We start from the raw sequence: 11,675 nt of genomic DNA, 5'->3' as shown, positions 1-11,675 counted from the left end.
ACTGTACGTTTATATACAATGAGCCAGACTGTGCTGTGATAGGGGTATTTCAAGTATAAGCCTGCCAAAGTCGTGTGTGTGTGTGTGTGTGTGTGTGTGTGACAGTTTGTTGTGAGCAGTGATACTGTAAGTTTATATACAATGAGGCAGACTGTGCTGTTTTCATGCAGCTTGAGAACATTCGATGCAGATGCTACAGCTGATAGTCTTCACACTGGCCTCGCCCACAGCATGAAGTCAATGAGGACAGTGAGTCAGTCAGTTCTTTTGTTATTGAAGTGGACTAACTGAAGTAAGACGAGTATGATTTGGAAAGGCTGAGTCATCCCCTACTAGAGAAGCAGACTAAAACTGGGTGAGTTTAAATATACTCTGTAGGTTCATGCCTTCATTGTTATTCATAAGGATATGAGTCTAGTACGGCATCGTTTGGATATGCTTCCTTGAACAGTCATCTTCCAATAGCATACTTTCAGTATACTGGTTAGGACACATGTAATGCCATTTTTGTAATGATGATATATGAAGTATTTCATGCATCCATCCACTTCAGTTTCATTAGCTCAGATTGTAGCCCAACTGCTCTTGTCAAGTGGCAAAGGACCATAGTTTAGAGTGTTGCTGATACAGTAATGGTATTCTGGAGAGGTGCTATTGACTAAAACAAAATGAAAGCTAAAGTACTATCAGGCCTTTTCACTTGGTGGAGAGTAATTCTATAGGAGTTGTAGCTGGTCTCATTGATACCGTAGCCTGGAGGAAGGGAAGGGTGGGGGGGTGGGTAGCCTGGAGGAAAGGAAGGCTGGGGGGGCGTAGCCTGGAGGAAGGGAAGGCTGGGGAGGTGCTAGCCTGGAGGAAAGGAAGGGTGGTGGGGGCGTAGCCTGGAGGAAGGGAAGGCTGGGGGGGCGTAGCCTAGAGGAAGGGAAGGGTGGGGAGGTGTAGCCTGGAGGAAGGGAAGGGTGGGGGGGCGTAGCCTGGAGGAAGGGAGGCTGGGGAGGTGTAGCCTGGAGGAAGGGAAGGGTGGGGGTGTAGCCTGGAGGAAGGGAAGGGTGGGGGGGCGTAGCCTGGAGGAAGGGAAGGCTGGGGGGCGTAGCCTGGAGGAAGGGAAGGGTGGGGAGGTGTAGCCCGGAGGAAGGGAAGGGTGGGGGGGGCGTAGCCTGGAGGAAGGGAAGGGTGGGGAGGCGTAGCCTGGAGGAAGGGAAGGCTGGGGGGGCGTAGCCTGGAGGAAGAGAAGGTTGGGGGGGCGTAGCCTGGAGGAAGGGAAGGCTGGGGGTGTAGCCCGGAGGAAGGGAAGGGTGGGGGGGGCGTAGCCTGGAGGAAGGGAAGGGTGGGGAGGGGCGTAGCCTGGAGGAAGGGAAGGCTGGGGAGGTGTAGCCTGGAGGAAGGGAAGGCTGGGGAGGTGTAGCCTGGAGGAAGGGAAGGGTGGGGAGGTGTAGCCTGGAGGAAGAGAAGGCTGGGGGAAGGGTGGGGGGGACTGCAGCCCGGAGGAAGGGTGGGGGGGGGACTGTAGCCTGGAGCAAGGGTGGGGGGGGACTGTAGCCCGGAGGAAGGGTGGGGGGGGGACTGTAGCCCGGAGGAAGGGTGGGGGGGACTGCAGCCCGGAGGAAGGGTGGGGGGGACTGTAGCCCGGAGGAAGGGTGGGGGGGACTGCAGCCCGGAGGAAGGGTGGGGGGTGGGACTGCAGCCCGGAGGAATGGGGGGTGGGACTGCAGCCCGGAGGAAGGGTGGGGGGGGGACTGTAGCCCGGAGGAAGGGTGGGGGGGGGACTGTAGCCCGGAGGAAGGGTGGGGGGGGAAGACTGTAGCCCGGAGGAAGGGTGGGGGGACTGTAGCCCGGAGGAAGGGTGGGGGGGACTGTAGCCCGGAGGAAGGGGTGGGGGGGGACTGCAGCCTGGAGGAAGGGAAGGGTGGGGAGGGGCGTAGCCTGGAGGAAGGGAAGGCTGGGGAGGTGTAGCCTGGAGGAAGGGAAGGCTGGGGAGGTGTAGCCTGGAGGAAGGGAAGGGTGGGGAGGTGTAGCCTGGAGGAAGAGAAGGCTGGGGGAAGGGTGGGGGGACTGCAGCCCGGAGGAAGGGTGGGGGGGGACTGTAGCCTGGAGCAAGGGTGGGGGGGGACTGTAGCCCGGAGCAAGGGTGGGGGGGGACTGTAGCCCGGAGGAAGGGTGGGGGGGGGACTGCAGCCCGGAGGAAGGGTGGGGGGGGACTGTAGCCCGGAGGAAGGGTGGGGGGGGACTGCAGCCCGGAGGAAGGGTGGGGGGGTGGGACTGCAGCCCGGAGGAATGGGGGGTGGGACTGCAGCCCGGAGGAAGGGTGGGGGGGGACTGTAGCCCGGAGGAAGGGTGGGGGGGGACTGTAGCCCGGAGGAAGGGTGGGGGGGAAGACTGTAGCCCGGAGGAAGGGTGGGGGACTGTAGCCCGGAGGAAGGGTGGGGGGGGACTGTAGCCCGGAGGAAGGGTGGGGGGGGACTGCAGCCCGGAGGAAGGGTGGGGGGTGGGACTGCAGCCCGGAGGAATGGGGGTGGGACTGCAGCCCGGAGGAAGGGTGGGGGGGGACTGTAGCCCGGAGGAAGGGTGGGGGGGGGACTGTAGCCCGGAGGAAGGGTGGGGGGGGAAGACTGTAGCCCGGAGGAAGGGTGGGGGGACTGTAGCCCGGAGGAAGGGTGGGGGGGGGGGACTGAGCCCGAAGGAAGGGTGGGGGGGGACTGTAGCCTGGAGGAAGGGTGGGGGGGAGAGAGGAGATGGAAAAGGTCATTATGTTCAGGGCCAGAACACAAAGATGACAGGAACAGATAACTCTGTGACCAGAGAAAAAATTGATTTATCACCTTTACTTTCTAGTCTGCTCATATGATAATTTTTTTTTCTCCCTTTCTTATGCTGAAACGAGTCTGAGCTGAGACCCCAAACAACAGATGATTGCTGATGGGGAAAAATAGAATTTTCAATAGGATTTGTTCCCCCTCACTAAAAACAATGTTTTACTGATTTTGGCTGTGCTTCTGTAGAAACAATGTTATGCTGCTTTGCTGAGAGACATTATCAGAGAATCATCACCTCTGTGTGTTGTAGCAGGCAGACAGGCAGACAGACAGACAGACAGAGGTCACATCCATTGTGGAGGGAGGCTGCTACTGGATGTCAAAGGCACATACTTACCCAGCTAATCGAGACCGCTTAACTGTGTTCTCTGTCAGTACCTACGGTCCCTTGTCTACTTCTAACAGACCAAAGGTCAGCATTTAGATAACTCAGCTGGAGGGTGTTTTTTACATTTCCTCCTTTCAAAATTGGTAAATGAAGAAAACTTGAATATACTTCATAGAAATCCCTTGTCAACAAGTGCATGGTTGCATTGGGGTGCAAATGTGGGGTGCATAGTATTACTGTTGTAAGTTACAGATGCTTGGGCTGTTTTCTGTACCTGCTATGCTCTGTGAGCAGGGTAACTGTTTACTCTAGCTCCTGCTCATAGAAGGGACCGCCCTTTATGGTATTTCCTATTTCCTGTATCGTTTGACTAATATGCACAACTGCCTTCTAGTTGGTCAGCTAGCAGCTCAAACAAACTTCCTCATGGCTTTATTTAGATGGCAGTGAAGGGTAACTTTATTTAGATGGTAGTGAAGGGTAACTTTATTTAGATGGTAGTGAAGGGTAACTTTATTTAGGTGGTAGTGAAGGGTAACTTTATTTAGATGGCAGTGAAGGGTACCTTTATTTAGATGGTAGTGAAGGGTAACTTTATTTAGATGGCAGTGAAGGGTAACTTTATTTAGATGGTAGTGAAGGGTACCTTTATTTAGATGGCAGTGAAGGGTAACTTTTTATTTAGATGGTAGTGAAGGGTAACTTTATTTAGATGGCAGTGAAGGATACCTTTATTTAGATGGTAGTGAAGGGTAACTTTTTATTTAGATGGTAGTGAAGGGTAACTTTTTATTTAGATGGTAGTGAAGGGTAACTTTTTATTTAGATGGTAGTGAAGGGTAACTTTATTTAGATGGCAGTGAAGGGTCACTTTTTATTTAGATGGTAGTGAAGGGTCACTTTTTATTTAGGTGGTAGTGAAAGGGTCACTTTTTATTTAGATGGTAGTGAAGGGTAACTTTATTTAGATGGTAGTGAAGGGTAACTTTATTTAGGTGGTAGTGAAAGGGTAACTTTATTTAGGTGGTAGTGAAAGGGTACGAGAAGGCAGTATATTGATACATCAGGTGTGTTACATAGTCGTGGAAAAGAAGATCCTGAACACTGGGCTTATCACTATAACTAGTTGATTTCATGTTATGTTTCGGACTCACTGCCTTCGTCAGAGAACTCGTGATTCTTCAGTTCTCTGTGTCCTTTAATGTGCTCCTGATGAAGGGTTAACTCAAATCTTAGATTTGATATTGAGCTAAGGAATTCTCAGTGTTTATTTCCTTGTCAGATTGGCTAACCTTCTGTTGTTCTTAAGCTTTGAGGCGTGTGGCCTTAAAAGAGGCAGAGGTTGAGATGTCATCTGGACCACAGAGAGTGTTGCTATGGAGCTGGACCACAGAGAGTGTTGCTATGGAGCTGGACCACAGAGAGTGTTGCTATGGAGCTGGACCACACCACCAAGGTCGTTCCATGTCAACGAAGGCATGACTGTTGTGTTTGGTGGTGTGTGTGTGTGTGTGTTGACTCTGTCTCTTTTCCCTGCTTGGTGCGCGTTATAGTGTGTGTTGAGGGCTGTTGTTTTAGGCAGTCGGTGTGAAACAGGAAGCAGTTCCACTAAAGGCCACCGTGGTCATACAGAGACAGGGTTTTTTCTGCATAGAAAAGTCTTGGGCGGGGTGTTTTTTCGGTCTGACTATATCCAAATAGTATTTTCTTTTTATATGTACACTGAACAAAAATATAAATGCAACGTAAAGTGTTGGTCCCATGTTTCATGAGCTGAAATAAAATCCCAGTTTACATCCCTGTTAGTGAGCATTTCTCCTTTGCCAAGACAATCCATTCACCTGACAGGTGTGGTATACCATGGCATTACACAGGTGCACCTTGTGCTAGGGACAATAAAGGGCTACTCTAAAATGTACAGTTTTGTCACACAACACAATGCCACAGATGTCTCAAGTTTTGAGGGAGAGTACACCAGAGCTGCTGCCAGAGAATTGAATGTTAATTTCTCTACCATAAGCCGCCTCCAAAGTTGTTTTAGTGAATTTGGCAGTACCTCCAACTGCAGACCACGTGTGGGTGAGTGGTTTGCTGATGAACAGAGTGCTCCATGGTGGTGGTGGGGTTATGGTATGGGCAGGCATTAGCTACGGACAACGAACACAATTGCATTTTATCAATGGAAATTTGAATGCACAGAGATACCATGACGAGATCCAGAGGCCCATTATTATTATTTTTTTAAGTTATCTGTGACTAACAGATGCATATCTGTATTCCCAGTCATGTGAAATCCATGGATTAGGGCCTAATGAATTATTTTATATTGACTGATTTCCTGATATGAAGTGTAACTCAGTGAAATCTTTACAGTTGTTGCATGTTGCGTTCATATTTTTGTTCATTATAAGATCATCTTTCAGTACCAACAATCACCAAAATAAAAGCTAGACAGTCAGGGAGAATCTAAAATTCCCCAAATGATGCATTCAGGCCCAGAACCCCCATTGATTTTGTTAGAACGTTTGAGTCACTCAGATAGCATAAGCAATGGCAAAATGTGTAGAATTGCAGGAAATTATCTTTAAAACTGCTACATTTTGTCACTGCGGCTAAAAGGAGGGCCTCTAAAATTGCAGTCGGTGAACGCACCAGTGACGCTTGTTCATCATCATTTCTCGTGTGTGTGTGAATTTCTGTATGTGTGCACATCTGCGTTTATTGTGTGTGATGGTGAACCTCAGCACAGTAAATTCCCTCTGACCTCAGCCCAGAAGATTGGCCCAGCTTTCAGGTGCTCTGAGCTGAGGGAGTCCCATTTGACTGGAGCAATTGATGAACAGCAGAGGGCTCTGTTCACACCTTAATGAATGCAGGCTGGAGACTCACATAACCACTCCCCTGAACCTGGGTGGCATATATCAGATCAGAGCTCAACACCCATGGCTGCAGCAGCTGGTAAAGACGTCTAATGTCATAATTACACAGTTTAAGCCATTACGTACTGTGAGAAATGAGCCCAAACTAACCAGGCAGTTGATTTAACAGATTGAGGGACTGTATTTTGAGGGACTTTGTTTTAGTGCCCGGGGAAAAAAATAAAAAATACAACACAGCTGTGTCTGATGAAATTCTTTCATCCCTCTGTAAACTGATCGCAGTTCCACCCTACCACATAGATGTTCCCTCGTGAGACCAGCTCTCTGTATCTCTGTGATGACGTGATTCACAGACCAAATAGCTGCTGTGGTTGACTGTTAACCCCTTAAGTCTCACTGCTGGGGGGTCCGTTAGTCATTGACCCGGTGGTTCTCTTACCGTCACAGAAAACGACACACTCTTACGGTATCTCAGACAGATGTGGCGTAATGTCCAGCTGTTACAGGATGATTAGGAAAGTCCTGATTCAGCACACAAACACACAGCTTGCTGCTTATCATAAAAGCTCTCTCAGCAGTGTGAAAGGAATGTGTAATCAGTGCAAGAAGGGGCCAGGCCTGCCTGGTGGGGAGTGTTACCAATGGGACGATTCTCTAAAGCCTCATGGCCAGTGTCATCACCATTTGAATGACATTAATTAGGGCGAAATACCATCAAAATAAATGTCTTCTCTGTACAGTGTATAAACCTTTTTATTTAAGCTCCAATCAGCAGCATTTCCAGTCTTATACAGTCTCTCTCTTCAGAAGGAGGAAGGAGTCCTAATTAGGTGAGGGTGAAGGAAGCCTTTCGATGCAGAGAGACTGGGAGAAAACAGGAAATTACAGCACATTGGAAGGGGCTGAAGGAGGGATAAGCCAAGGTAACATGCCAGGTGCACTGGGGGGTATTCGTCCATTAAGCTCTGCACTGTACTCCTGCCAAGGGGGAAAGCCAATCGGATCCAATCCTTGCTTTGAAAAACCTCTTTACTTTCACTACATGTTGAAGGGTGGTTAACCCTTCAACATGTCGCTGAATGAAAAGAGGTGAAAACATCACACTTTGTTTTGATAGTCTTTTCAGTTACCCTGGCACCTCAGTGGAAAGACTTCGAGAGAAGCCAGCTGTCTGACTTCATCCATGTCTGAGTGAGAGGGTTTTGTCGGAACCTGTCGTAACCTCTTGTAAGGCACACAGGTTAGGTTACTCTGTGTTTACGTCCAAGTAAAATATACTCCTCCTTAACTGTCTGATAAAGTGCTTCCTCATCAGCTTCTTCAGTAGCCTTCATCAGGAAGTTTCATTCGACCCCCGTAGAGGAAGACATGTAGCTTCAAACAGCAACAAATGTAGCTCCATTAACAGCAACAAATCAATACTAATGAATATTGATAATACTAATGAATATTGATGAATACTAATGAATAAGCATAGGCCTATTATTTCTCCTTTCAAAGAATCTTTCTAGTCCCACAAGTTGAGTAGAAAGACATGAGTTTGAACAATAACAGTGTGGAAGCTTATACGGGAAGTTTGACAGATCTTCATTCATCAGTGGTGAAGTGTGTGTGTGTGTGTGTGTGTGTGTGTGTGTGTGTGTGTGTGTGTGTGTGTGTGTGTGTGTGGGGGGGGGGGATTCCTCAATCAGAACCCACCACTGATAGCTCTGTATTATGGCCTCGTAAGAGGAAATGAATAGAGACAAGCTTTGTGTGTGTTCTTATTTAAAAGTTATTAAAGCCAGATAGAGCTACCTGATTTTAACGTGTTTAGTTTGGCTGCTGTGGGAAGGGAACAGGAGCTGTGATGGATTTGATTTCAATTAGAGAAATTAGGTGAATGGAGTCTGAGGGGATGAGTGAAATGATGAATATTCATCATGTAGAAACACTCCTATTGTTTCCTAGATCGGCCCTCTTGTCTTTTGATCGTCATTCTTCTAAAACTCAGAATACCGTTTACTGGTTATCAACCAGTTCCAAGTAGCTGATTAGGTTGTCTGAGATTGGAAGTGACTGCATTCAGCAAAACATTTGAGTTGTCTTTTCAAATGTAACCTGGGGGCGGGGTCTCTCTCGTCCATCAGAGGAAGTATTATGTTTGGTCCATCAAGTGTGTGTGTGTGTGTGTGTGTGTGTCTTTATTTATGTAGTTTTTCTGCATGCGCGTCTGTTCTTGAGAGTGTTTTCTCTCTGGGCGGTACAGGTACATCAGTACTGGGCGGTACAGGTACATCAGTACTGGGCGGTACAGGTACATCAGTACTGGGCGGTACAGGTACATCAGTACTGGGCGGTACAGGTACATCAGTACTGGGCGGTACAGGTACATCAGTACTGGGCGGTACAGGTACATCAGTACTGGGCGGTACAGGTACATCAGTACTGGGCGGTACAGGTACATCAGTACTGGGCGGTACAGGTACATCAGTACTGGGCGGTACAGGTACATCAGTACTGGGCGGTACAGGTACATCAGTACTTGGCGGTACAGGTACATCAGTACTGGGCGGTACAGGTACATCAGTGTTTCTTTGCTCCATTTCTCCCTAATTGACCTCCACTGTGCAGGGTGGGATGCAGATAGATATCTCTGTGTGTGTACTGAGTGACCACAGTGAGGTCACAGCCGTACAGTTGGTACCAGGCCTCCCCACCAGCAGACAACCAGGCCAAACTATGATTGGATCAGATTGGATTATAGCCAATCAGATCCAATCCATTTTATTGCATCAGTTCTGCCAACGTTAAGATCGTATTGTTCATTATTATACGTCATTTGCTTAGTAAATTGTTATACCCTGAAGCAAGCCATCCTGTATGAGTTTTGAACGAGGTAGGTAGTGTGACTGCAGTCTTCCTCCAGCAGATGGCAGAATAAACATTATGTGCAGGTGAAAACCCCTCAGTCCTCACTAGACTGTACAGGGGGAGGACGCATTGCAAAACTAGGAAATGAATTTACAGTTAGGGGCTGGGATTGTTCTGGGACTGTCTGAACATCTGACAACTGTTAGTATCCTTTCTGTTTAGATGTATATGTTTATTACTGGTTTAGTACAAGTAACTGTATGTTAGACTAGTCTGTGGTAGCACATGGAATGCTCTCTATTCTTTGCCAAACAACTTCGGGACAGGTAATCTGCCTGCTATGTGTTGTCTATCTAGGTACGCTGTCTGTGGTAGGCTATAAGTGGAGGGTCTCTTCAAGATGTCAAGAAACATTTGTAGAGTATAGTCTATTGCTGTGCTTTCCCCTCCTCGCTCATCTTAACTCATCTCCCTTCCTGACTCATCTCCCTTCCTGACTCATCTCCCTTCCTGACTCATCTCCCCTCCTCGCTCATCTTAACTCATCTCCCTTCCTGACTCATCTCCCTTCCTCTCTCATCTCCCTTCCTCGCTCATCTCCCTTCCTCGCTCATCTCCCTTCCTCTCTCATCTCCCTTCCTGACTCATCTCCCCTCCTCACTCATCTTAACTCATCTCCCTTCCTCTCTCATCTCCCTTCCTCTCTCATCTCCCTTCCTGACTCATCTGTTCTGAGATTTTGTGCATTTCCAAGAGAGACCCATCCTTACATAACACTCACCACCACGTTAAGCCTTCATATACTGTAACCTTCACAGAAAGAGATGCTTCAATGAGATCAGATGCGCTTTCTAGCAGAGAACTAGTTATGTTTCCCCCAAATTACACTGTTCCAATCTTACTTAGTGAAGAGTCCTAAACAATTTCCCACCAAAAAACTGTAATGAACAACTTGATTTTCTCTGGTGTTATCCAGGAGTTGTCGTAATCCACTATAGCGCTTGAAAAGGGCTGACATTTCTTATGCAGCTCCCTCAACACTTTTCTTTTGTGGGTGGGTGGGTGGGGGCTCTTCCAGTCATAAACATAGCAGACCGTGGTGTAACCTAACATAAGCTACCCCCACACACATTGAACCATTGGGAAAACTTCATGAGTCATTCAAGCCTCCTATTTGCTAGATAGCCAGTTGTTGATTTTGAGTTCCAGTTGACCAGCAGTAGTGAGTTTCCTCTGGGTTAGACCTGATGAATCAATTGACCAGCAGTAGTGAGTTTCCTCTGGGTTGGACCTGATGAATCAATTGACCAGCAGTAGTTAGTTTCCTCTGGGTTGGACCTGATGAATCAATTGACCAGCAGTAGTTAGTTTCCTCTGGGTTAGACCTGATGAATCAATTGACCAGCAGTAGTGAGTTTCCTCTGGGTTAGACCTGATGAATCAATTGACCAGCAGTAGTGAGTTTCCTCTGGGTTAGACCTGATGAATCAATTGACCAGCAGTAGTGAGTTTCCTCTGGGTTAGACCTGATGAATCAATTGACCAGCAGTAGTGAGTTTCCTCTGGGTTAGACCTGATGAATCAATTGACCAGCAGTAGTGAGTTTCCTCTGGGTTAGACCTGATGAATCAATTGACCAGCAGTAGTGAGTTTCCTCTGGGTTAGACCTGATGAATCAATTGACCAGCAGTAGTGAGTTTCCTCTGGGTTAGACCTGATGAATCAATTGACCAGCAGTAGTTAGTTTCCTCTGGGTTAGACCTGATGAATCAATTGACCAGCAGTAGTGAGTTTCCTCTGGGTTAGACCTGATGAATCAATTGACCAGCAGTAGTGAGTTTCCTCTGGGTTAGACCTGATGAATCAATTGACCAGCAGTAGTGAGTTTCCTCTGGGTTAGACCTGATGAATCAATTGACCAGCAGTAGTGAGTTTCCTCTGGGTTGGACCTGATGAATCAATTGACCAGCAGTAGTTAGTTTCCTCTGGGTTAGACCTGATGAATCAATTGACCAGCAGTAGTGAGTTTCCTCTGGGTTAGACCTGATGAATCAATTGACCAGCAGTAGTGAGTTTCCTCTGGGTTAGACCTGATGAATCAATTGACCAGCAGTAGTGAGTTTCCTCTGGGTTAGACCTGATGAATCAATTGACCAGCAGTAGTGAGTTTCCTCTGGGTTAGACCTGATGAATCAATTGACCAGCAATAGTGAGTTTCCTCTGGGTTAGACCTGATGAATCAATTGACCAGCAGTAGTGAGTTTCCTCTGGGTTAGACCTGATGAATCAATTGACCAGCAGTAGTGAGTTTCCTCTGGGTTAGACCTGATGAATCAATTGACCAGCAGTAGTGAGTTTCCTCTGGGTTAGACCTGATGAATCAATTGACCAGCAGTAGTTAGTTTCCTCTGGGTTAGACCTGATGAATCAATTGACCAGCAGTAGTGAGTTTCCTCTGGGTTAGACCTGATGAATCAATTGACCAGCAGTAGTGAGTTTCCTCTGGGTTAGACCTGATGAATCAATTGACCAGCAGTAGTGAGTTTCCTCTGGGTTAGACCTGATGAATCAATTGACCAGCAGTAGTTAGTTTCCTCTGGGTTAGACCTGATGAATCAATTGACCAGCAGTAGTTAGTTTCCTCTGGGTTAGACCTGATGAATCAATTGACCAGCAGTAGTGAGTTTCCTCTGGGTTAGACCTGATGAATCAATTGACCAGCAGTAGTTAGATCCTCTGGGTTAGACCTGATGAATCAATTGACCAGCAGTAGTTAGTTTCCTCTGGGTTAGACCTGATGAA

General features: G+C 47.7%; 1 protein-coding gene across 1 annotated transcript; it reads right to left on the bottom strand.

Annotated features, from left to right (window-relative positions):
• Positions 1 to 737: 737 nt before the first annotated feature.
• On the bottom strand, positions 738 to 8,562 carry LOC123724589 (extensin-2-like). Its single transcript, XM_045688758.1, has 2 exons — positions 8,281 to 8,562; positions 738 to 1,985 (listed from the first exon to the last, which is right to left on the bottom strand). Exons 1-2 carry the CDS (start codon positions 8,560 to 8,562, stop codon positions 738 to 740), a joined length of 1,530 nt encoding a protein of 509 aa, XP_045544714.1.
• Between the last annotated feature and the right edge of the window lie 3,113 nt (positions 8,563 to 11,675).

The sequence above is a fragment of the Salmo salar genome, chromosome ssa10 (genome assembly GCF_905237065.1).
Source record: "Salmo salar chromosome ssa10, Ssal_v3.1, whole genome shotgun sequence".
Classification (NCBI taxonomy): Eukaryota; Metazoa; Chordata; class Actinopteri; order Salmoniformes; family Salmonidae; genus Salmo; species Salmo salar.
This window is presented reverse-complemented; position numbering and strand designations above follow the sequence as displayed.

Excerpts from the sequence above, each read along its gene's own strand:
- LOC123724589 (XM_045688758.1), bottom strand. The coding sequence starts at position 8,562 with ATGTACCTGTACCGCCAAGTACTGATGTACCTGTACCGCCCAGTACTG. Across the intron at positions 1,986-8,280 it reads TGATGTACCTGTACCGCCCA|GCTACACCTCCCCAGCCTTC; the intron begins GTACTGATGTAC and ends CCCTTCCTCCAG.